Below are 26230 nucleotides of genomic sequence, written 5' to 3'. Positions count from 1 at the left end.
CACACAATGTTTTTGCTACTACAGTAGGAGGACAATGCATTGAATTAGATTAATCTCCAATGCACCCTTACTTTAACCATAGTCACTACAGGCCAAAACCTGAACCAAAAATCATAACCTTAAGCAAGAGCCAAGTCTTAAACCCTAAACTTTAATTGTTTATCTCATGGAGACCAGCTTTGTCTTCCAATATAAAGTGAATCCCCATAATGTGACTGTGTGGACAGATTTCAGTGCCCGATGTGATTACATTTTAAATATGCCAGAGTATTAAAAGTAATATTTGAGGTAAACATTTTTAATAAACTGATTTATGAGAATTTACAATCCCCTAATTAGTTGGCCTTTTTCACTTGTTCTGTTTCCCACCTGAATCTATTAAGTTAATGCCCACTGCATAACGAAGCCTGTCAGTGAGACATCTTATGATTTTCTTCTTTGCATTACTAATGAATCAGCCTTCACTTAGGCTACTAACTCAAAAGAGATGTAGTGCCTGATATGCAAGATAAAATGTGAGCCAAAGTCCCTGTGGGCATGCACATTAATGAAAACCAAAATGGAAATCACTTAGTCTGGTTGTTGGCTTCAGCAGAATTGGCCCTAATTCAATTCTCACTTATGATGAAGAAGGAGGGACAGTAGAAACCATGGAATTAACATTGGATAGCCCATACATGTATTTTAATCTGGACATAGACATAGCTACAGTAGGCTATGAGCAGGAGTTCCCTTACATACAAGACACAATTACTGAGATTACTGAGGGATTGCACCATCGCCCTCAATGCTGCTGCTGTCAAACCTCCCAAAACAAGACAGTACTACAGCGTAAAATAGGGGACATCGCTTGGTGAATTCGGATACATTCATTTCTGTTAAACGCTTGATTTGACCGATACGAAATAAATTGCGATAGGTTACGAAAATGGTCGACAATGATAATATCAATGGGGATATATTGTCAGGATTGCCCAAAAGTATGATTAAGATTAAGCCTTGACATCCCTAAATGTCGAATGGTTCGCCCCGTTGCTACGCTAGTGTAGACATTCTCCAGGGTGATGGAGAAGATGTAGCTATTCGGCCTGAAAATACGAGACGTTGATCGATTTTAAACGTGAATTGTGTACACCGTGACAACAATTACAATGGCCGGTTTAAGGAGAGTCAACGGAAAATACTCGGGAGTCAACCCAGCTGTCAGGTAATGTTAATATCGAGTTGTGTTTACAGATAACGCTTCAGTGAAGCTGTCAAGCTAACCCCGGCTAACGTTAGCGCGAACAGCTGTCCGTTATTTGTCGACGTTCCGACGCCAGTTATCGCTGGATAATGTGATTAGCTGGCTTGATACCTCGATAAATTAACGATGGTTTAGCCTCATTTCCAATATTAGCATAATTAACCTAGTAAACAAGTGAACGTTACACATTCATTTTACTGTGCCATAACACCCATTCCTATTGGAATACCTGCTTCTTTGCTAACGCCAATGAATAGCTTAACAAAATAGTTATGCAGGATGTGTAACGTAAAAAGTAGCTTGACATTTGTATTTGCATGAAAAAAAAGAAAATGAATTTACTGGTCAGGCTAATATGATTGATATATGAGTTATATAGGATAATTCATGATCATAAAGTCATCAAAGAGGTCATTTTACTCTATAGTTCTGGAGAAAATTAAAAAGGAAAAAAAATTGCAAAACAGAATATTTGTTCATGTGTAAACCCTTGCTGAAAATGTGAACTAAATCTTGTTAACAATGATCATTTTACAGTACAGTCAAGGAGAAAATTAAAGGGAAAAGTCACCTCAAAAGTTCCTAAAAATCTATATAGAATATAGTTTCCTAAGTGGTTTTCTGAAAATTTCTAATTGATTAGGTTAATTATCAGTCACTTTGTCATTGCTTCTCAAATATGGTTTTCTGAGTTTCAGTGTTAGTGATGGGTTTTGTTAATCGAACAAAACAATGAAACAATTATCCTTTTTCACAATTTTCTGACATTTTATAGGCTAAATGATTAATTGATTAATTAATAAAATAATCAGATTAACCAGTAATGATAATAATTGTTTGTTGCAGGCTTGCATACTTATCAGACATTTCTTATAATTGAGGAGCTGCTAAGTCATAATGAGATGTGGAGATCATAATTATGAGATAATTTTCAGTTCATAATTTACTCCCTTACTGCCATTATTATATATATTTATTTTATATTTTTGTTTTTTTTTCTATTCAGTTGCTGTCGTCTGCGTCAGGTACAGTCTCTGCTCTCTGATGGCGGCGCTGCCACTCCGGACGGCATCCTGTGTTCTCTTGGTATGTGATGCTGCAAATTTTTTATCTTGATCCTTTACTTCTTTTGGCATTTGTACCCGAACTGATATGTTTATAGTAAATACTTGGCTTCAGTGCACATGGAATATAAGACAGTTTATATGATCATTCCAAAGCATATAATAAACATTAATGGTTGTTTATGTGTGTTGTATTTCAGGAATTGACAGCAGATATAATGAAGGCTGCACTGAGCTTGCCAAATACCTGTTCTATGGATTATATGGAAGAAATCAGCTGAATCTTGAACATTTGCTTGAGGAATTTTCTGAGGAAATGCTCGATGGTGAGTTTCCCGAGTGTTCACTATATTTTTAATCATGTTTTTTCCTTGTTTTAGTTTTTACCTACTCTGAACTCTTGCTCGTCTCCTCGCCAGATGTAATCCTTCTGATCAAGGCAGAGTGTGTTCATCTGTACTGCAACCCAATGAACTACAGTTACCTGTTGCCCTACGTGTCTCACTGGAGAAACCTGCATCTCTACTGCATGACAGAGGCAGAGGTGAAAACGCCTTCTTCCTCCCCTAAAGGCCTATCAGTCCTGTTAATTATATACTTCCTGTATGCACCGGCTATTTGTAGGAGTAATATATTGGGCGTTAACCTTATTAAGAGTGTTAAGCCATGTTAATGTGTCCACTTTGCAGCAGTTTAAACCCCTGCAGCATACCTGTAATGCACTTCCCTTTTAGATAAGTGATCTTAAATGTTACACCTCGTCTACAGTGGCTGTGCAGCAAAAGCAGCATATCTGTTTTCATCTATGACGCAGTGTATTCTAGGTTTACCTGCACTTTCTGCACAGTTGACTTGTCTTCTTTGGAGCTGTTAGTTGCTTCTAAAAAACTATATGAACCACCTTTGTTTTGTTTTTGTTTTTTACTGTGATTGATATTACAGAGATCCAGAGTTCTTTTCCTTTTTTGACTTTTCATGTATTTTTCATCCTCCACACACAGTATGAAGATGAAGAAGCAGCAGAAGAGTTCAAAATCTCCAGTTTTGTCACAATGGTGCAGGACTGCCATCGTATCGGAGTACCTTACAGTTCACAGGGTACAAATCAACACAATTTAACCTCAACATTGATTTGCTACACTTGTGTTGAAGACAAATTGTAGCGTTCACACACTAACTCTGTTGCATGACATTGTGAGCCAGTAGACAGATGAATACAATGTAGTTTCAACCTCTAGACAGCTTGTATTTACTGTGTAATTACAACAACGCAGGTGTTTATACTTGCTCTACTGTTATTTTTAGGACACATCCAGAAGTTTGATATGTTTATGGTGGAAAAATGGCCCCTCATTCAAGCATTTGCCCTGGAAGGCATCGGCAGAGGAAGCTTTTTCACCATGAAGTACAAGGTACCTTCAAACTTACAAACTAAAGACATTTGTTCAGCTCTTAAGCGCAGCAAATCGAAGAACATTTGTAGCACTACTGTACATTGTGCTCGTGCTCCCTTACTTCTTGTTTCAGCTTGTTTTTGTTTATGAATTCCCATTTTTCTTTTCCAGCTAATGGACATGAGTGAGAGGCTGTGGCAGGTGTACAACAGACTCGACCCAGTGTCCCTGGATAATCTACTAAGCGAGGTAACACTGAGGTTCTTTATTCACTGACCTTTCTAACCATATTCTGTCACATATAACCCCCAGGCCTTCGTCTAATATATTCATGGCCACACATCTAATGTGTTTTTTTTTTTAGAATGATCAATAGTTTGTTGGTTTTGATCACCAAGAAGTTAGGTTAGTTAAAAGTTACACCTCAGTATCTGATAAATTAAGGTGCATGAGTCCATATTTGGTAATAATTTGTAAAGGTCATTAATGCTTTTTTAGCTGTTGGTCAAGTGTACAGTAGGGATTGTACGGCATCTATTTAGGATCTGGTAGTTTGTCATAAATATTTTACGTTTTATAGAGGAAATTATGAATTAAACTGATTCAAAAAACAACTTAATCTACTGTAAAAATAATGAGCAGTTGCTATACCTAGTGGTAAAACGGTGATGGTTGTTTATTCATATTTGGCATATGAAGGTTTGAACATGAGCGGTCAATACCATGCTGTACTCTAACCTGGCTATTGTTTGGTTTAGGACTTGGTTAACTTTGAGAAGCAGTGGACCAGCTTTTTCTCCAGCATGGACCTGGAGAGCCATCTGTCCATCCTGGAGCTGTCTGAAGCTCAGGCAGGAGAAGTAAGTTAATAGTCCTAAAAGAACAGAATTCTCTGGACGTTAATTTAATGTTATTGTTTACTACCTTTAGTAATTTTGTTTTCATTTTTGGTTTTATATCTGGTCTCAGTTTTCAGGTTAGTGCATTAAGTGTGTTCTCATTAATCTACAGGCATTCCGCACGTATTACTCCCATGGACTGATCTCAAGCAACATCACTGATAAAAGGTATACATCATATTCAATGTCAATATACTAAAATTACATTCAGTTGTGGTTTTGTAGTTTGTAGAATCAAAAAAAACACTCAATTGATTATTTCTTTGATTTCAGTAAAAGTCAGCAGCCCTTTGTGTTGTTTGGGAGGCATTCCTCCTCCGAGGATCTGGAGAGCTACTCCTTCAACTTTCCCTCTGAGAGTCATCAGGTTCGCAACACAGGCCCTCGAGCCTCCACAGCCAGACACATGGTAAGAAGCAGCAGCTGAGTACAAGCAGACATTCTCTGATGATGCTCCAATATAAAACAGTATAATATGGAAAAATCATATAACAAACACTGTAAACTATGATCGGCCACTGTAAAAACCTGCATATTTTTCTGGTGTCGTTATTTTATTATGTTAATTAAACTTGTGCAATAACATTTAATGTATTAATTAAGCTAAAGAGAAACACTGGCATGCAGCACCACCTGGTGAAGGAATTTAGAATAACCAGTGGTCAGTGAGTGTTATTTAAATGTTTAAATGTTTAAAAGTGATGACTCATTAAGTTGATTTAGGTCATTTTACACCATTTTTGTCTGTCATTTGTAAAATTGGGATACTTGCCATTATTGCATGTTTCAAAACAAACACTTTTTTTGTCCTATAGATTTTGCAGTGTGTGGCTCCCAAAGGACCGTTAGCCTGCACTCGAACCTATTTCTTTGGGACCACCCACACCCCATACCTTGGTGAGGTTACATTGTATGACTTTGCTGACTTTTATTTTCCAATGCAGCTATACACCCTACATATAGACTACCTGAGTTGTAGCCAACAGCTCTGTATGACTGTTACACAATGTTTATGCAGGATCCGTCATAGACTCTAGGTAACACGGTCTATAAGTATATAAGTATATAATACATAGTCTATAAGAATATAATAGTATATATAATGCGGTCTATGGGATGCACATTAGCAAAGCAGCAGCTTCAGTTGTTCATCAGTGTCTATACAGGATACATACAGGCATTTTGGCATCACACACAGCCCAACACATGATCACTGTGTCACACGATCACGCGAAAAACAGACTTGAAGTATAAAAATATGCTTTGGGTCACAGTTACACACATATAGCATGAGCCATTACCCAGCCTGTGTAGACAGCTGTATGGATTAAAATAAGATCATATCTGTTCCATCATGTGTGACACGGATGACTGAAAAATGCAGCTGAAACGCCTCCTGTGTGGTTAAGCCATTAGTATTAACATTTGAAGAAAAAAATATATCATTTGCCTACATGTGAAGTTTTAGTAAATCTTTATTTTAACATTTTACATTATTGTCTGGAGGATTACATTTTGGGTAAATGCTTGCAGTGAAATGCAGAGTCCAGAAGGGGCTCAGCTGGCCCGGGGTTAGCTGTAATATGAGAAGCCCTTATTTGTATCATTAGTCTAAAATTTGTTTACACTCGCTGTATTTCACCCACAGGAAATCAAAATACACAGCAAAAGAAAACAGAAGTCTTGTAAGTAATTGTACTTTTCATAATCAGTATTTTCCTACGAAGCTACTGTATGATCTTTGTTGGATGTTTCAGAATATTTGATGGATTTGTTTGCTTTTCAGACTTTTGTCACAGATTTATTCAGCTGCTGTTCAAGCAGTTCTTTCAGGAATCAAATGCTACTCCTGTTCCTCCAGTCCCACCAAGGTAAAAACAACAACAACAACAATCTGTCTGTTTTAACATTTATCTTACATGCAGCATGCACAGTTGCTCATAAAGAAATACTTTTTTTAGGCAAAAGATGTAGCAGAGCAAACCTTTCTGATGACTTTGGACTCGTTGAATTTAAGTCAGTACCGCAGTGCTCTCAGGTAAAAACTGATTGTTATTCATTTTTTATCTCTTGTCCACTGTTAGTGCAATAGGCTGTTGTCAGTGTCCAGCTGTTTACTTAAGTTGTTCAGTAATTAAATGATATCAGATTGAAACTTTCAGCCAAGCATGAAATGAAATGTATTGTTTGAATCTCTGTTTGATTCATTGTTTTCTCTTTTAAGGTCCAAATGTGACTTCAACATTCAAGCAGTGAATAAGCAAGGAAGGTGAGAGTTATCTCGTCCTCATGAGTCATTTATTTGTCTTAAAAGTTGTTTTTCATAAATATTCTTCTGTAAACATTTCCATAATGTTAACTGCATACAGCATTGCATCTACAATACATTAATTTGACAGAAGCTTTTGTCCAAAGCGACTTACAATTGTGCATTCAGCGTTTTCAGTGCTACAGTACAATACTTATAGATTTCTATATTAATTAATGCTTTCTTATGAACGTTTCTATTAATATGTGATTTCACATCTAAAGAGCCTTTCTTGTCTTGTCTAATCTATAGGATCATTCCCTTGTCTGATGACGAAAGCCGTTACATGATAAAAACAGTAAGTAAGAGTATCAGTATTCTTTCTTCTCAACAATAAACAGTCAACAGTTTTCCACAGAAAATGTTTGTTATTCCACTTCTTGTCTCCCAAAGGCCTCCATGACCGTCCATGACATCCCAGACCTGCAGTGGGATGGGGGGGACCTGGGCTCTGTGGTCTTCTCTGAATCTTTCTTGGAGTCCAGCATCAACATTCAACAGAAAGGTAGAATATTGATTACATTAAGTCTAATTAAGACGGACTGCTGATTGATTTCACGCAGGAAATTAGATTTACATAAACAGGACAAATCCACAGGTCAGCATCAACAGAAAAAGGAGATTTCATTTGAAGACTAGTCTGAAAATGGACAGTTTTCTGCACCGAGGATCATATTTGTGATTCATCTTCCATGTTTGTCATTTTTTGGCTTTGTTATTTATCCTCCATGTCAGACAAGTCTGTTTCCTCTCCTGCAGATGGCACTGTGTCCTCAGACAGCTGCTACACTATCCTCACTACAACGGTGCCTCGCTACGCCTGCTGGCTGGTATGTGTGGCGCTGAAATTCACATTTCACATGAATTTTAACCAAACATTGAGTTACTTAGTCTTGGTTTTGTTACAATTAAAGTTTACTAATGCACACATTTTCAGTCTTTATCTAGAAGTAGTAGAGAGTAGTTGAATATTTGTTTTTAGCATCCTTGTTTGTCATGATGGTCATGTTGTTTTCAGATGGAATCTGATGTCAAACAATCTGAGCAAGCTCAAAATCTTACAAAAGTAAGTTAAGAGGCTTCATGTACCCACTGCACTACATGTTTACAGGCTTATATACAGTATGCATGTTTATATGACCTCATATGTGTTTTGAACTGAAGGAGGAAGGTACATGTTTGGGAACTGCTCTGACTGTAGCAGATGCTGCTTACGTCTTCTCCAGCAGCCAGCTCTCCACACCTGAAGAAGGTAACGCTCTCACTAAAGATGTGGGTCATCTTGTAACCAGTGTACCAGTGTTGTATTATATTTGGGCCGATATTGTAACCTTATGTGACAAAGAGTTGTGATTTGGTATAATTTTTTTTTACTATTTATGCAAATATTATCAGGGAAAATCATCTTCTTCTCCGGGGGACTCCTGTTTATCCATTCTCAATATGGAAGCATCACCGTCTCCAAGGATCACATCAGCAACATCAAGTTCTATGATCCGGTATGCATATTAATGAATGACTGGAAAAATATGAAATATTTACAATTTTATCATGTGATTTGAAGTTCAATCGTTGCATTGCATCACGTATATATTTTTGTAAACAAGATTTGTTTTGTTATTGATTTCTAGAACATATTAATGCGCATGCTGTTTAATTCCTGCTATCAGCTTGTGTGATTTAGCATGCGTCCTCTTATCAACAGGACTCCGGTGCTGTAGCTTCTCTCATTTTGGAGTATGAGAGCACCTTGCTCCCCCACCTCCCGTTCCCCCTCCAAAGCTCTGACCAGTGTCTGGTCTTTGCTCTTCAGCCCAGGTCTAAGAGCCACAGGGCCTTCTATTCCAAGGTAAGACCTTGAGACAGTGACTTCTGACTTGACTCGAGATGGAAGATACACGGCGCTATCTGAGTACGGCTGACTCAGAATATCAGTCTCTCATCATGCCTGTGGGCAATTCAACAAGGATGTCTTTAACTCACACTAGGACTGAAAATATTTAGTTTGAGAGATCTATGAGTCATAGATTAAAGGCAGGAAAGGATTTGGGTTTGTGTTGGTTCCAGGATAATCCATCACTGAAAAATATGTTTTTTTAATCCCACTTCCTCTTCATTTTATGCTCATCAAAGATACAAAATGAACCTTTTCACTCTTGGTTTCAGGTTTTGTCAGTGTGGAAAAACTCTGAATCTGGACTCTCTCTACAAATGGTGGAACAAGAACACCTGACTTGGAGCCAGAGAAACATGTAAGATAACTGCATGTGTTTTACTGATATGCGTTTTTTTGTATCCTAGATTCTGGAGGATGGAGTATTGATACAGACACTTGTATCACTTGTATTTGATCAAATAAGATAAATTAGGACACAGTCATTTGAATTTTCCCAGTGCTCAGTTATCAGTATGTCAATTTGAATTATTTTAGTCCCTTTCTCACCATATCATCAGATTTTGATAGTTCTTAAAACTGTTTGATACTTACTGTCATGCTGAATAAATTGTAATAACTCTTTTCTCTCAGGCACACCAGACTGCAGAAGCTGCACGACAGTCAGGAGCCACCAGTCGCCAAACGCAGAGGCAGCCTGAAGACTTCATACTCCCAGCTGCCAGAGCAGGACATGTTAGTATAAACACCCGGATCAATGAACGCCTGCGCACCTGACTCCAAACCACAAATTTATTTTAATAGACAACGTTTCAATCCCAGTTGGATCTTTATCCGGTCACGCTCCAATTACACAGTAAAGTGCTTCAGAGTTGGACCAAACAAATAATAAAACCTGATGCTAGGTACTGTTTAATCAGGACTGTGTCCTCCCAAAATAGAATTTAAGGCCGTATTTCTCGGTGCAGAATATTCAGATGGTGGGCATCCACGCTGGAAAGGTCTTTTCCGCTGCAAGAAAATCTATAAAATAATGTTGATTCATTATCTGGCATAAAAAACAGGCCACACACGTTGTATTCCTGCTGTTATTGCTAAAACAAAGAGCACCTGTGTTTCCTGTCTCTCTGTCTCTCTTTCTGTCTCTCTCTTATGACTATAAAATAAATGATAAATACATTTTTGCACGATTTGTCCTAATAAGTCAGTTCATATTATGTGTATTCAACACTATCAGTCAGAAAATTGTAGCATTTTTGTCTATTTTATCCTTAGAAATACATGGTTTTAGTTGCAAGATATGTTGTTTTTACATCTAGACACGCTGATCAGTTGTGAACCCGTTACTATCTACTGATTGCTTTATTCTGATCTATGCCAGGTTTCTGCAGCACTTTTCTCTGAGTAGTATTGGTCAGGAGCCCATTCTGTATGACCACCTGGGGACACTCTTTCCCTCCTCAGACTTGAGGAACCCGGTCAGCAGCCAGGGAGACAAGGTGAGCACATAGACTAGGATTCACTGCATCTCCCTCATTTCAAAAATGTAGACAAGGTAAATATCTTCTCTAGTTCCTTTAAAGGAATGTTAGGATATGATAAAGCTGAGACTATGCAAATCTGATGTGGACCTTTTAATGTGTGAAAAGGTTGTCATAACCATCATCACCGGACTGCCAGGAAGCCATAAGAAGAGACTCTGCAACTTCCTGGTCCAGCTGAACAAGGAATGCGGAAGGTGAGAGAAATTTAATCCAATAAGGATTCTTTGCTTTTCTTTTTGTTCTATTTTTTCTGTTATCCTTTTTAATCTGACATATGTTGTAGTTATTTCATTATGATAATAATAATTAGAAGAGCACAAACGAAAATAATACAAATTGATTTGCATTCCACCTGCAGGTGGGTGGTGTACGAGCCTGCTCCTGACAGCCGTGACAGCTTCTCAGCCTCTCACCTCCAGCAGTATTTGTCCAGCTTCCTGGAGAGCCAGAGAGGCCCAGGAGGCAAACCCCGTCTGTTGGTTCTCTCACCTGGGTAAGAAAGGCTGCTGATCAGCTTGATATAGCAGGGAACTGAGAAGTCAAGAATAATACAGAGGAGCAGAACTTAGCTTCACGGATGTGTTTCATTACAACAAAAACAACAATGTGAAAATAATATTAACTGATCATCATTTAATCATTTAAAACCCAGATAATCTCATCATGATTCATAAAATAGATCTTAGTATCTATACCTTTTGAGCATTCAGAGTGTCTGTTGTTAAAAGAAGGTTGTATATGAAGTCGTATATGTATTCAAATCCAACATTCACAAGAGTGGATTAATTTACCTTTCTCTATCAGCTTGTGAGGACTTTAACATTTGTAAATGTTCCTTCCAACATATACAGATACACCGATGTCCTGGATATAGTCCAGGCCGTGCTTTTCCACCCTGACCCAGTTGTCCAAGCCTGTTTCACTATCGGCGCTGTCACCGCCTGTGTGGATCCACTCGCCTCCTGCATGGAGCACAGGTGAACCTTCTGTCTGCTGTTGTTAAAAAGAAACAAACAAAAAAAAACAGGCTTTCACTGCTATAAAGAGATATGTATATTTCAGATGAATTCATATCCACTGACATTAAACTGCACACAAAGTTGCTGAGTGAGTGAATTTCATACAGACCAGAAACTAGGAGAAGTGTGTTGGATGACAGTGAGTTGAGACCAAATATAGAAGTCAGTGTACAATTTCATGTCTCCCTTTGTGCATGCTGAAGAAAAAATTCTAAAATTGTTTTGTGTTTACTGGGTAACCTAAAATAAAATAAAATACAAAATCACTTCCAGCTTACTAACTATCAACCTCAGTGCTGGATAATAATATATTATATGACCCTATTTGATAGTAACTCTCTTCTGATTTGAAGACACGTAAGTTAGTGACATAGTCAGTAACACCCAGCACCTGCTTCATGCTAATGCTTTTATCAGATTCCCAGGGGCTGGAAGGCTTTTACTTTGAAGCAGCTGCATGGGTTCAAGTATGTATCATCATCATCATCATCTTAAAGGAATCCTACACTGAAGATCTAATGTGTCAGAAATACTCTCTCTATCTCTGGGCTTGAGTGTTGGCTCTAAAAAGAGGATAGTTTGCTCCTTTGCAGAGGACTGCAGGTGTAGTTTAATGCAGTTTCACTACAAAAACACTCCTGAAGCACCACCCGTCCCTATTATTAATATGTTATAAAAACTTTTCATTTGTTGCGAGTACAGTTAGCTTTTTAAGACAACATAAGCAAACGTAGTTGGATGCAACAAACCAGAGAGATAACTTGAAATTCAAGTTGAGGATTCTACTCATTTCTGTTTTCAAGTAACATACGGACAGACCAGGCGATGACAGACAGGGCTGGATGTTGATAAATGGTTGAAGTACCGGAGGTTTCCAGGACGAGGTTACATGACACTTTTAGCTATTAAAACTCAAGGCTAGGTCTTTTACAGAGAGGATCAGTCCTACATTTAATCTCACTCTCCTTTTGTTACAGGCTTTAGATGTAGCTTACAGAGCTTCTCACTGTCATAGATTGACTGAGCTGATCCACACAATATGGCATACCACTCCGGTTAATAGGCTGTTTTCCACTGCACAGCCATGCTGGGCCTGCCAGTGATACTGGCATACAGATGAGATCAGTGTAGAGGGTCTAGTTTTTACAACATGCGTGGAGAATTACTGCTGCCATTTTTCATTATCCCCAAGAAATTTCATTAAAAGCCAGGAGGTGTTATGTAATAAAAAATAATAATACATACATACATTCAATTTGCACCACACTTTTCATTCATAGTGAAACTCAAAGTGCTACAGTATTAAAAACATATGTTCAGTTTGGTTCTGCACAATAAGACTCTTATATGATATATATTTGCATACATGCTCTATAAATACGTTGAGATGACCCTCCAGTCCGACTCAGACCTACTTGCCTGAGTAGTGGAAAGATGTGCAGCAATGTGGTTAGCGCTGACTTTTCCATTTGAGGCATCTTCAGAAAGCCCCTGTCACTGTCTGTTGCCATAGATTGTATGGAGGTCTATGGACCCCCACTATGGTGCTAATTGGGTGTGGTTAGCCCAGCTTAGACCTGACCTCCCCGTCACCTCCCTCAGCATAGCCCTCTAATCCCCCAGATCCACATGTGCGACCAGCACCCCCTCCTCAGCGAAGCTCATCAGTCAGTCATGATCCATTCTTTGTGATGGATGTAGACAGTTCATTACATCAGGACAGAAAAGATAAATGCCTTTCAAATTGCTGATCCCCCCCCCCCTCAGCCTGTAGGCTCTTCAAGAGCTTCAGGCTGTGGGGGAGCGAATGGTTATTCAGAGAGGGATGTATAACGCTGATCGATTTGACAACACAGGATAAATTATGTTAAGATTAAATGAAATTACAGAAAGCTTTTACATTGGTCAGTTGCCAGTCACAGTCATGATATCATCCTATGAAAAATGCTTTGCAGGATGGATAACCTGATTGCAAGCCAAGGACCATAACATGGAATTAGCCTGTTTGTTGCTACACAACTTTGGCAAACACCCGTTGTGGAACACAGCATGGGTTAAAATAAAGAAGACTCTTAAGATAAATACATTCAAACTCAGTTCTGTTGATCCCAAACGGAATAAGTAATGAATACGTTTACATTGTCACAGATGTAGAAAAGTTCATCTTCAAAATGATGATTACAATTTATTTCCGGCATAATCTCTATACAGTAGTTGGTTTAGTAATTAATCAGCACCCATAACACCAAACAGTCATCTGGTTGTCTTTGAAACGCTGCTGAAGGTGTGCTCAAACGTGCTTGATACATGTCTGAAAAGGCTAAGAAGCAGAATCTATCCTCAACACTAAATTTGTATTGCTTTCCTTTGTCTTTCATTCTAGGTTTGCTTTTCCCAAGCTGTTGGAGCAGTGTAGTCAAGGTAAGTCCTGTCTGATACAATCTACTACCCTTCTGTCCCCCAACAACAAAATCAGGATAAACATTTTTTTCATGGCATACTGAGGAAACATCAAATTGATATTAATTGATATTGACGTGAAGCTCTTTTGGAAGCTGTGAAAAAAAAGCCATTTTATACATCACGCTGCTTGGTTGTAGAGAATAAACATTCCCAAACAGTCGTAAAAGGTCAAGAGTGTATTATTTTTCAAACTGTCAAACTAGATTTAAGTAGCAATGAGAAAAAAGAACCAACAAAAACACCTAGTGAAGAAATAAATGTGCAGAAGCCTTTGTTTTTAGCATTTCTTTGACTTGTGAAATGTTCCCTGCCATCTCCCCTCCTTACATGACCATTTGAAAATGTGACACTGGCACTTATTATCAACATATTACACAAACATATGACAATTATTATGTTGTATTGAACAGTAAAGCTCTTAGTAATCATTTAAATGCCATACAGTTCATGTAAATTAACATCCCACATCCTGCAGCTATACTGGCTACATGTATACAGTGCATGTTTCATGTTTTATGTGGGTTTACACCATCATTGCCATCTTTGTTACTGGAACCAGATCCAGTTTGGGTAGTGTGGGGGAAGTCTAGCTGGGTGCAGCTGTCATCGGATGAGCGAGGGGCAACCACCGTAGTTGAATGTGGCATCTAATAACTTGTTATTCCTTTTGTATCTTACTGGAGGATTTGAAGGAATCAAACTGTTAATTTCCATATAAATCCAGCTCACAGGTAGAAAAACGCTGCAGCTGCAGTAGTAATGCCAGTAAATCAAACCGAGTGTATATGTATTTCTGCAGTGGCTTGAATGGTTTTGTATTTTCAGCAAAGTGAGTCAGTTTCTCCTGGAATTCATATTCCCTTTTTTGTGCCTCATTGTATGTCAGGTATTGTGAGTACAGTGGTGTTCACCGGGCTGACAGCAGAGCAGAAGCACCCTCTCATGCAGCATGTTCAGCAGTTGGTACGCTCTGCCAACCCCACCGCAGCCTTCATACTGGGAGAGAGAGGAGCTGTCACCAGGTAGGCGCCCACAGAATCATGATCAAGGCCGCAAACAGTCATTTAACTGCTTTTATCTTTACTTAAAATATTCTCTTTAGGCTACATTTTATTCTGCTTTTTTTTAAAAATCTGTTGGGTCAGAGCACTGCTCATTTACCACAGGAATGTTTCCCCAGTGCATTCTGTACTGAAAGAATGTTTCATTGTTGTGATTAGAAGCCCATTATGCATTAAAGATGTTTTCAAGTACTTACATGGTATGCATATGTTGTATTTTCATATGGATTTAAACATTTATGTAGACCATTGTAAGGTTTAGTGTTACCATAAGTTTTTTTTCTCCTTCAACAGGAATGAAGATGTGAATCTGATATTGTCTGAAAGCAGCTTCAATGAGCCACAGATGCTGAGAGCACGTTATGTCCTCTACCCTGGCTGGTAAGACCCTTGTTCCTATGTTCCAGTCTACTAGTTGTGACCCCTGTATGTCCTCCTGGGTCCACACTTAACCTTTCGGGCGCTGAGCAACACATCGGCGTTGATTCCTGCCTTGGCGTTCCGCAGTCCTGCCTCGTCTTGCCTCCCCGCGGTTTAATTGCCACTCGGATGCAGTGGTGGGGGTATCGGCTGCTGATTGCTGTAAAGCCCCTCAGGGCATCTTGTGTTCTATCACCAGCTGCCTTCTGGCAGCCCAGTAACAAGCTGTTGGCCATACAGTTGCCATGTACACAAAGGGGGTCTCCTTCCCTTTGGACCCGGTCCATCTAGCCCTCATGCCTCAGTGGTCAGTCTAATATGAACCTCTACTAAATCCTCAGATTATACACTGGATATCTAGCAAGTCTGTCCCTTTTGATTTACTCATCTCCAAGCTTTTCATTTGTGTGTGTGTGTGTGTGTGGGATGATTCTTACACTTCCTCAGCTCTTTACCAGGACAGGAAACTGGTGAGAGTATCTGCATTTACAGATTTATTATCCGCTTCCACAGTTATACCAATAAATCACATGCACTGGCCTCTTTCCTGTGGGCAGCTGGTAGAGTAAACAACTTTCCAGCCAAAGACAAAATGTAGCACAAACATTTGGCTTGCTCGACACTTAACTTTCTCACCATTTGTGCAATGTGCACGTGTTCTGTGTTTCAGGTGCAAAGGGCGCTTCTTCTCTGGTTCCGGGTCTCTGGTTCTCACCCAGCAGCGCATGGCTTTCAACCGGCCCCTAGAGAGGCCTCTATTTGTCGCCCGCTGTAAAGGTGAGATGGAAAGAAAGCCCATCCTACCCCCCTTTTTTCTACTCTTACACGTGACAGAAGCTTCAGATATGAGCTGGCAGGGTTTGATGATGATTACATAAGCTGCCTTTCCCTCCAAATATGGAAACAACTGATGTCTCAAAGTAATTATCAGTGGTTGCTGTGAAATAATCCGTTTTCCAAAAGGATTCATCCTACAACTACATTATGGCTTTGTGGTAGTAAATGCACTTTCTTTACTTTTTTCTGTAGCATTGAAGTCATCACTAAGGCCAAGCCCCTTCCAAGGAAATGTGTACAATGTTGCGGGAAAAGTCAGATTTTCTGGTAGGATTTATGTTTTTTCCATTTTATTACTCATGTAAAATACAAACTAATTCTGTTGTGACTAATTTTTCTCATTTTCAGACCAGGTTTAGAAGTAAAAGAGAGTTTGCCTTTTGTGAAGCGATACTAAACAAATGTCATTTCTTTCTTTGGTAAATATTTGACCTGCATTTGTATTTCCCAGTTTTGGGAATTGTTAGAGAAATGGTTGCCCTCAAGGCAGGCAAAAGAAGCCCCTGACGGTAGGAATACTGCTCGGTTGTTGCTCTGGTGTCTGGTGTTCTGAATTCAGCCCATAGTTCACTGGTTTGGTTTCCTCCACATAGTTTTTTCTCACTCTTTGTTAAGATCTGTGTAGAGTTGTTGCATGAGGAGAGAGTGCAGGTGGCTGTGAGGAGATGTGCAAAGAGTGTGCATACATTTGTAGAGAGTTGGGAGGATACAGTGGTATGGAACGAGTGTGGAGACCGTGTGATCCTTATATTATTATTCACATTCCCTTAGTGTCAAGTGTCTATCTCAGTCACTGTCTGTAGGCTAGTGTATCATTTACATCACTTTCTATTTAGTCATTTATTTTATTTTTTATATTTAGCTGTTTTACATTCAATACATATTTTACATTCAGTTGGGACATATTTGACATGTTTAAATTTGTTTTGTACTACACATGTGAGTTCTGTGAGCCATTTTGGGAACAGAGAGATTGTATGGATGTTAAAACATTAGCGCCCCAGCGACAGCATTGCTGCTGTAGCAGGTGCTACGCTAGGTGTGAACTGTATGTGTGTGTTGGATGTGAGCGCCTTCAACTCTGGAACCTCCAGACTCAGACCAAATGATGGAGGTGAGCTACAACACAGCGAGCGGGAACCTGAGCGTCGTACCAGACCGGAGCGACCCACTGACCCCGGGCCTCCAAAAGAACAACGCCTCCTGCTTCCTGATCTTTGACGGTGTTGGTCTCACTGAGGACGGACTGAAGGACTGGCTCAGACTGTGTGCCAAGCAGGTAGACATTTGAATGTCCCCGCTTTTTTACTGGTAATATACACTGAAAAAAATAATGATAAAAGATGACATTAACAAATTAATTGCTTGTCGTTTGCCCCTCAAAAATCTGTAGATATTTAGATGCATATAAAAGAACCCACTCAGTGCAATATCAATTAATCTTTGAAATGATTGTCCTGCATCTGCCTGCATCCTGTTACAACCAAACTGGTGTCTGAAAAGAGTGTAAAATGGACATGGAACTAAAAAAAACTTGACAATGGTGACCACGAAAAAAGTCTGGCTGAATCTTCAACCTATTCATCTATCATCATCATCAGACAATATACTGTAACCACAAGGTTGTTTTTGTTTACAGAGGCAGACAAAGAAGCCTAAGAAGACTAAAAATACCCTTTCACCACAGGAAATCAAGAACATACATGTGAGTGTTTTTTAGTTTACTGTTTTAACGTTGGTGGAATTTGTGTGCACACGACAGCATTAAAGGAACCCTGTGATGTTTTGACTTCTAGTGGTGTAATGGAGTCCCTGCTTTGTTTGTATCTGTATTGAAGTAACAGCACTAATGCAACACATATATGTGCTGATGAGCACAATGGTGACACCAAGCACAAGCCCACCAATAGTTTCATGCTAGTTCACTGACTGACAGGTGGTGACTGCAACATGCCAAGAGATTTAGTGATGTGCTAGCCAAAAGATGTTGGAGAAATGCATTGAGCATCTTTGTTAGGGTTCAAGGATACATGGATATATGTTGGATGCAAACAAAGCAACTTTTTCAGGTTTTTCATATCTTCTAAGAGGGAATGGGATGGGTGGGGAACCTTTACTCATGTGGGCATGTGTGTATTTTTCTGTTTAGCTGCGGAGGCACTTGGACCCACTACCACCAGGCTACTTCTACAATGGTTATCAATATGTTGACATCTTTGGAGAAAAAAGAAACTGCCATCCCAGTATCCTTTTCAGTGTTCATGGAAGTTACTGTCTATTTTTTAAATATATCGTCTCAACTTCATCTAATCTGTTATTCAGCCTTGGAGAAAGAACTGGAGATGTTCCATATTTCAAAAGCTAAAACAAAAACAGGCACACATAAATCAGCTGTTTAAAGGGATTTATTTCAGTATTTTTCAACCTGGACCCTATTTTCCCATCTTTTTATGTCTAAGTGACTAATGAGTCAGTATTGAGCAAGAGCACTTCAGCCTGTAGCAGTGAAACGGGCTGCAGTGTAATCCTTTGGGGCAATAGCGTCCTGTCAGTGTACGTCCAGTAAAAGTGCTGGTTTTTGCCACTAACAGGCTCAGATTATTATAAGTGCCTGACAACATTATGGAAAGGATGATGTTGGAGTACAGAACGTGTAGCTTAGTTTTATCTAAAAGATTTTCAAAGTCATGGCTGAATATTTAGCTGAGTTCGACAACAACTCAACTCTTCAGAATGAGACTTATGACTACACAAGACTTGGTTAGACACAATAACAAACAGATGGGATCAAGCGAAAGGTAAAGAAAAACGTTTTATTTCCCTGTAGGGATCATTTCCATAATGTTGTCAGACACTTATAATTACAATCTGAGCCTGTCAGTGACAAAAACAAGCACTTTTAGTGGATGTACATTGACGGGGCCCCAAAGCATCACATTGTGGCCTGTTTCACGGCTGCAGGCTGAAGCGCTCTCGCTCAATACTGGACTAATTTCAAAAATTGTCGTCCCCATTTGTCACTTTAGACACAAAACGATCGAAAAATAGGATCCAGGTTGAAAAATACCAAAGTTTCCCTTTAACTGACAAGTAAGATACAGTAGATCTGAGTTAGTGAATGTAATGAAAATCAAGCCCTGTGTTTGAAAAGTCATGGAAAATTACTACTATTTAAGAGTTTTTATTGAAGTGTGATCATGTGCGTATTTTACTGCTGTTTCCCTTACATCGCTGTTACTGCAGACATGGATGAGTTTATTAAGGAGTACATCGCTGAAGCCAACAAAGAGATCGAGCTGTTCAACCGCCAGCTAGAGCTGCAGGGTCAGCCTGACCTGTTTGATCCATGATAGAATCTGTGTGTACGTCCACTGCCTCCATCTGTATCATTTCACTCTAAGGGAACCACTATGGGAGGGACAGGGAGGGCACGGGGGGTTATGTACTGAACACTCCACTCAAATGGTCAATGTGTGATCACATCACATGCAACTGCAGAAGCTGCTGCTGCCAGACGTCCATTCATTATCTTTAAACTATGTCACTTTGTTTTCTTTTTGGTGGCATGGAAAAGTTGAGTGCAGGTGAGGTTTTGGGTGACGTCACCCATCAAAAACCAGTTATGTCATGGCATTGGTGTAGGCTTTACTTCCTCTGCAACACAACTGACTGTACAGTTAGCACTTGGCTCGGTTACGTATCACATTCATCAACTGAAAGTGGCAAATTGATGTGGTCGCTTGTGTGAACGCAAATTAAAACAGTTCCTCACAACTGCAGACAAATCTGAAACATAACGCAACACAAGACTCCATCTTTAAACCAATGTGATTACGCCACTAAGCCTGCAAGCTATGAGACTTGCACAATTGAAGGGAATTTCCATCTGCACACTCCTACGGCTTGTGCGTTTCTGTTTATCACAGTTGGCAAATTAATGCCTCTATTTCTGGACAGGCATGGATAGCCGTGTGATTCTGGTGGGCTCCCTGGTGGGGTTTCTCAAGAATCGCTCCTCCTCTGTTGTCACCCAATCCATAGCCCACCTGTTAGCTTGTCTGCGTGCCACGCTGCAGCAGAGGGAACGCTTGGCCGTAGAGCTGTAAACATTGGACAGCCTGTTGGCTGCAGCCAACTGATGAATGATGCCATTAATCACACAGCTATACGCCATCCCAGTGCTTTATTTTAAGACTCCTAAAGTGAATCTAATGAAAGTGCAATAAAGCAGACTTCACTCCCTGCAGCAACGTCTTGTAGTTACAAAACAGCTGAGGCCATCAAGAAACTCATTGAATAACTGAGGTTGCATGTCACCAGAAACTTTTCTACACAGAACTGCATTCTGTTTATTACAATGCTGCTAGTTAACAGTAAGGGCGTTTTCACACCTATAGTTCATTTGCTTTGTCCGAATCAGTGGATGAGTTGCTACTTTGTTACATTTTCCCTTCGGTTCAGTTCGGTTTGGTTCGGTTTGGTTGTAGGAGCTGGCACTCCATTCATTGGTCAGAAATCTTGTGGGGTTGGCGAGCGGAGAAATGAGAGTTTGTTTTTCAGAAACGGCAGATAGACTAATACAACATTTATAAAAAACTTGATTTTCCTTCTCGCATTTGAAAAAAAAGAATAAAACTAATGTGTGAACCATAATACTCAGGGAAACAAAGGTGTACTTGTTCCACACAGAAAGGTGGATTAGTAAAATTGTCTGTGAAAATATTTTCTATCAGCAATAAAGTGTACTACGATTATTACTGAGATAAACTGCGTCTCTCTCTCTCTCTCTCTCTCTCTCTCTCTCTCTCTCTATCTCTCTCTCTCTCTCTCTCTCTCTCTCTACGCCTCCATGGTGCTGAAACTACTTTTCAACTGGTTTCTTAATCTTATTCTTATTAATAAGAATAATGATAATTAAAATCTAAATTAAAGTGCTTTATAAATGGTGTATCTGCCGTTTCTGAACACAAAAACTATTTACGTCTTTCATATTTTTCACGTTGGTGCTGCCCAGTACGGCAAATTGACTGGTGCTCCCAGGCACTCGCCTGATCCGTTATATGAATAATCCGGTCCAGTCGTTGGGGCCATATACCAAGCCAAAATATGCAAGCAGAATGTTAGAACGCACTTCAATGCAACATCTAGAGAACAATGTGTTGCTTCACGTTGCGCAAAGAAGACGTGCTGCCTTCAGTCAGCTGCAGAGAAGGCAGCCTTAATGCACAGTGCAGCTACAGGAGCTGGTTTAATCCAAAAAATGCGCAACGCTTCCTGCAGTTGGGTCAGATCACGTTCATTCCACAATCGAACTGTACCAGCATACGTACTGTAAGCTGACCAAGACCTCCTTTTCAACAAGGTCTTGGTCCAGTTGTTTTGGTCTGCACCCGAGTGTGATTGCTGTATTCACAAACGCCCAAACGAATTGCACCAAGGGGGGAAAACGAACCAGAGTTCAATTCAACCGAACTAAACAAGGCAGGTGTGAAAGCACCCTAAGAAACCAGGTAGACACAGATGATAAGCTAAGCCTCACTGCAGCCAGCTGTGGATCACTCAATTCACCATTTTGGTCAAAATGTTCATTTGTTCTTGCATTTGTGAAACATGAACATTCCCGTGCTTTTTTTGTTAATCTTTGGGGCCACTTAGGTTTTGGTTAGGACAAGGGTTAAATGTCATAATGTGGGGAAAAGCCAGTTAATTGTCTGGTGAGGTTTGGATAACAGGGGTTGAGCCTTTAGAGTACGGTATAAAGACTTTGTATCAGTCGTGATGTTGCAGAGAATCAGACTATATGTGCTGTCGAAATGAGTAGTTACGCTACTGTTTGCTCTGCGATCGTGTACGTCACACTAATGTTCTATGCATGTCTTCCTCTTACAAGGGTTCCTACACAGGATTTGAAATACTCTACCTTGAAGGTAAAATGTATTTCATAATTCCTCAGCTGTGGAAAACACATCTTGTCATGTGTACAACTACATATTATAAATTGTGACATCTAACCAAAACAAAATTTCCAAGCAGAAGCATGGAAAAGACATGCAATTCACAGGCTGAAAATGTGAAGGAACCCTGCTACAGTCTCTGGAGATTTAATGGCTTTCATTCATTATGGGGTCAGCAGTGTAACATGCAGACTAATTAACAATCTTTAGTGAACTGATACTGAGTTGTTGATACTGCTGCTGCTACAACACAACAATTGGCCTTTACATACTGTACCCAAACATTGCCGGTATGCCATGATGAATATGATTTTCACCATGTCAGATAAGAGATGATGGGTGTTTCTGGTAAGAGCATATTCGAAGTCCATAATCTAATTCCTCAGTTGAGGGGGGGAAATGCCTGCTAGTGAGGTGAACACTTATTCACTGTTGTTTGATTCTTATCCAAACAGATATTTTTAGATCATGGGTTACCTCAGTGTATTTTGGGGTCGCCATTCACATCGCTGACTATGTCATGTCTTACATGTCTGTCTGTCAACGCTGTTAACAGCCAGTAAAACCGAAAGAATCAATAATTTTAGTTTTCAATTGGCAGACAATCAGAGAGTGATAGAATTGTTAGCAATTCTCCCCCCCTCCAGATGATCGATGTGTCTCTGCACAGGTTCAAATAATGCCGAGCCTGAACTCACCCCGACACTGCTGGCCCCATCCGTCCTCTCAGTAGAATCTACTTAGATCTAAACAAGCCATATCATCCTATGCTAGATGTGCCACTGTCTTTTTAGAAGAATAACAAAATGCATAGATTAGCACGTAACATAGCAACAAAGTATGCCTCTAACATGTATTACCCTGGCATGTTCCAGATAGCCAGCAAAAAGAGGGGTCAACGCGGAGAGGAGCGGACCCCAAGTTACTCATTCCATTAACTCCTCTCGTACAGTCCTTCTCCTTTACTCTATAAAAGAAGTGCAATTGTACCTTGTGTTTTTATATATTCTACTTACAGTACTCTCAAATATCTCTTTAAGGACAAAACAAAGCAAACAAATGAGCTGCTAAATTCTCAGTCTCTCACAGCTTGTGTTCTGTGGTCTGCTGGATTCTGGCTTTGAGTGCTTGTAGCTCACATAACACCATAAAGGGTCTTAAAAAGAAGTCAAGGGTTTTGTTACAAAATGAGACACCACTCGAAAAGAGCAATAACGTCCACTCACAAACACAACCATAAGTGCAGCCAAATGTATGATAAATGTAATGCAAACAGATTACACTGCTTTTTTCAAAAAGTGGAGCAGGATAATATGTAACTTAAATCCTTTGTTGACAAAATGATGACCCCCCCTCCGTATAAGCCGGATCCTCCGTTTAACGTTTAAGAGATGCACTCTATCAAAGCCGTCTGTTTTCAAGCAACTGTTGCTGTCGTTCTGTAGTTATGTAATACTGCAGAGAGTTACCTTGACAGACAGTGAAATAGTTGCGAGGCTGATGTATGGGAGACTGAAGGCGCCACAACTTTGAAACCAGCTACACATGTCAAAGCAGTGGAACTGAAACCTTAATTGGCCAAGAGATCAAATAGTAGTCCTTAAAGAGTTGAGGGTTATGTAAGATGTTTGTGATATTGAAATCAAATTACCACTAACACACACACACACACACACACACACACACATATATACACGATTATTACTACAAGTATGTCTACACTATTTTGCATGTGTTGAGATGTCATGTGAATATGATACTGCATATATGCTGACAGAATTGCCTTTCACCAAACTGGTACAACAAAAGAGAAAATAATCACATTTATTTTACATATCTGCTAAGAATTTGAATTACCTCGAAACGACAAAAAAATTATTTTTGTAAGACTGTGAATTGAACGATTCTAGATGCAAACAAAACGTCTCCTCGCACAAGCTACACAAAGCAAAAGCAGATGCAACTTTTTTCTTTTTTTAAATTCAAAAAAAAAAAAAAAGAAAAAACTCGAAGAGAATCTGATCAGTTGTGAGACGTCAGGTTTCTCTGATCCAGCAGTGCCTTGGCTACGGCTAAGAAAAGCAGAGATTAAAGCTGCATTCAGAGCTCCATCTCTCTCCCTGTCAGAGGGGGGGAGGAGGAGGAGGTGTTGTCAGGCGAAGATCCGTCCTTCAACAGTATTGGTGAAAGGAATCCATGGAGTCGTTCTTTTAAAGCAATGTGTTTTTACTAAAGCCAGAGGGTAAAGTAGGCGAGGTCACACATGGGGAGGCCACTGGAGGGCTCAGGACGATTCAGGTATTCTTGCAAACTAACCAAATAAATGTCGGAATACGGGCTGGGTACATTTTATTTACATTTATAGTGGTATATCTCTTGGTAGCTTAGGATTTCTTTAAAATGTAAATACACTAGAAGTTGTATTTTTGTTACTGAAGCTAACAATTTATGTTCAGGTTCCGTTAAAATCCATAACCACATCAAAATAATAGGAAATGCTTGTCTTCTGTCGATGCCCAGCCCTAGTTGGGATTCAAAACCTTGACGTTTTGAATCAGTAAGTAGAGATGTAAAATGAGGATTTAAGTTTGTGACTAAAGTTGGGTGACCCCTACTTATTGCACATCGGGGGGCCCAAAGAGCCCTCCACAAGCCTCTCAGTGTGACAGCTACGCAGCTCTCTGGCAGACTGAGCACCCTGGTGTCTTCATGCTGTTTGTGGAGGCTAGCCATTTTGTAGCTGAAGTTATAGGACAAAAACAAAGTTTGGTGTTAATTGGTTTTATAAAGGTGGGGGGGGGCGAGGACTGTGATATTCTTGTACTGCAATGTGATAACACAATGTGAGAGGTTTTTGTTCTTTTCTAGTTTTGAAGATTGGCTCCAGTGTTCAAAAGGGCCAACGATGTGGACTTGTATGCACTTCCTGAAGAAGTGGATATTTCTATGTAATCTGTGCTTATTGGAGAAAGGCGGCTTGGAAATGGATTTTTAACTGACCAAATATTTCATAGGCCTCAGGGGACTGTTGATACTAATTGTTCGGGCTGTTCTGTCTTATCAAGGTTAAAAGGGAATCACAGGCTCTTCACCTCACAGTCTTCACAGACAGCGAGAGGAATCTGCTCAGGTATTATTTCCATACCTGAGATTACATATTTGCCCTATCACACTAAAGTGTTATAGAAGAAGATGGGGGTGAAATTGTGGTTAATATCTTCTGTCTGTAGAAACATACTGGCTGTACGGAACAGCCATGTACGAACTAGGGCGTCGTTATTCATGTCAAGGAACAGTAACGATTCAAGTTGGGAGGTGTTTGATGTCATGATGGCAAAATTAGATCTGGGAAAAAGTAAAGGGCTCATTTCTTCTCCCCTGTCTGCAAGCCGTCTAAAATAAAAGGGAAAAAAAATAACTTCATATGGTCTCTATTGTGACAAGTAGAGGAAAGAAAAAAAAACTACTTCAAAAGTGCCAAACTGACTTCCACATTTTGTTTTGAGGGTGTTCACAGAAAGTGAGCAAAACTGAATTGCATTTGCACAAAACTACTGTAACTTTTGTTTTTTTCCTGTGACTGATGCTTTTATAATCTAACTGTTGTATTTATTGCACCGCGTAATCCATTAAATATTTATATGGTTGATCGGTGTTTGCTCATTTCTCACTAAACCCGATATTACAGGCCTACATTCTGTTGCTGCACTTTGTATTAACTGTTATACTGTCTCAGATGTCAGGAGCCACACAAGCAGCCAGTTCAGCATAGTAGTGGATTTGTCACTTGCTGATACAACATGTGCATCCAAACCCTGTAACAGCAACAACTAAGGCGAGGAGCTCTCTGTTGCGAGGCCCGGTAGGGGCAGACTAAATAAAAGTGTCTAAGGAGTGTGTGTGTAAATTCTCATGTGAGTGTGTTGCGGCTCAGACATTAACACACTTCATTAAAGAGAAATGGCAGCTGAAATAGTGCTGAGAGAATGTGAGGAATCCTGCCCCACATAGCACAGTTTTAGCCCTCCATTTCCTTATGTTGTGTGTGTGTGTGTGTGTGTGTGTGTGTGTGTTTGTGTTTAAAAGAAAGGAAGAGTCTGTGTGTGTGTGTGTGTGTCCTTGTATTG

At 39.7% G+C, this 26230-nt stretch overlaps 1 protein-coding gene across 3 annotated transcripts; it reads left to right on the top strand.

Annotated features, from left to right (window-relative positions):
- The first annotated feature begins 1019 nt into the window (after positions 1 to 1019).
- On the top strand, positions 1020 to 25750 carry dnaaf9 (dynein axonemal assembly factor 9). Of its 3 annotated transcripts, none has more exons than XM_067615219.1 (38): positions 1020 to 1207; positions 2253 to 2332; positions 2511 to 2636; positions 2730 to 2854; positions 3312 to 3408; positions 3616 to 3722; positions 3876 to 3953; positions 4463 to 4564; positions 4716 to 4771; positions 4877 to 5012; positions 5419 to 5500; positions 6252 to 6288; positions 6390 to 6474; positions 6565 to 6641; positions 6828 to 6872; positions 7164 to 7209; positions 7305 to 7416; positions 7671 to 7741; positions 7930 to 7977; positions 8076 to 8163; positions 8307 to 8410; positions 8617 to 8760; positions 9078 to 9163; positions 9439 to 9540; positions 10187 to 10304; positions 10455 to 10543; positions 10708 to 10842; positions 11201 to 11326; positions 13752 to 13789; positions 14718 to 14853; positions 15187 to 15273; positions 15983 to 16089; positions 16342 to 16416; positions 17244 to 17428; positions 17789 to 17854; positions 18299 to 18392; positions 19393 to 19511; positions 22983 to 25750. In XM_067615219.1, the coding sequence occupies exons 1-37, from the start codon at positions 1152 to 1154 to the stop codon at positions 19497 to 19499; spliced, it is 3453 nt and encodes a 1150-aa protein (XP_067471320.1). In that variant the 5' UTR covers positions 1020 to 1151; the 3' UTR covers positions 19500 to 19511; positions 22983 to 25750. The 3 variants fall into 3 exon arrangements, with proteins under 3 accessions (XP_067471320.1, XP_067471321.1, XP_067471318.1); XM_067615220.1 differs by having other exon boundaries at positions 22979 to 25750; XM_067615217.1 differs by having other exon boundaries at positions 19393 to 25750.
- The last annotated feature ends 480 nt before the right edge of the window (positions 25751 to 26230 follow it).

The sequence above is a fragment of the Thunnus thynnus genome, chromosome 16, assembly GCF_963924715.1.
Source record: "Thunnus thynnus chromosome 16, fThuThy2.1, whole genome shotgun sequence".
Lineage (NCBI taxonomy): Eukaryota > Metazoa > Chordata > Actinopteri > Scombriformes > Scombridae > Thunnus > Thunnus thynnus.
The sequence above is the reverse complement of the archived record's forward strand: the minus strand, read 5'-3'. Positions and strand labels throughout refer to the sequence as shown.

Coding starts and splice junctions, on each gene's coding strand:
- dnaaf9 (XM_067615219.1), top strand. CDS start 1,152: ATGGCCGGTTTAAGGAGAGTCAACGGAAAATACTCGGGAGTCAACCCA. Junction 1,208..2,252: donor GGAGTCAACCCAGCTGTCAG/GTAATGTTAATA, acceptor TTTTCTATTCAG/TTGCTGTCGTCTGCGTCAGG. Junction 6,289..6,389: donor CAAAAGAAAACAGAAGTCTT/GTAAGTAATTGT, acceptor TTTGCTTTTCAG/ACTTTTGTCACAGATTTATT.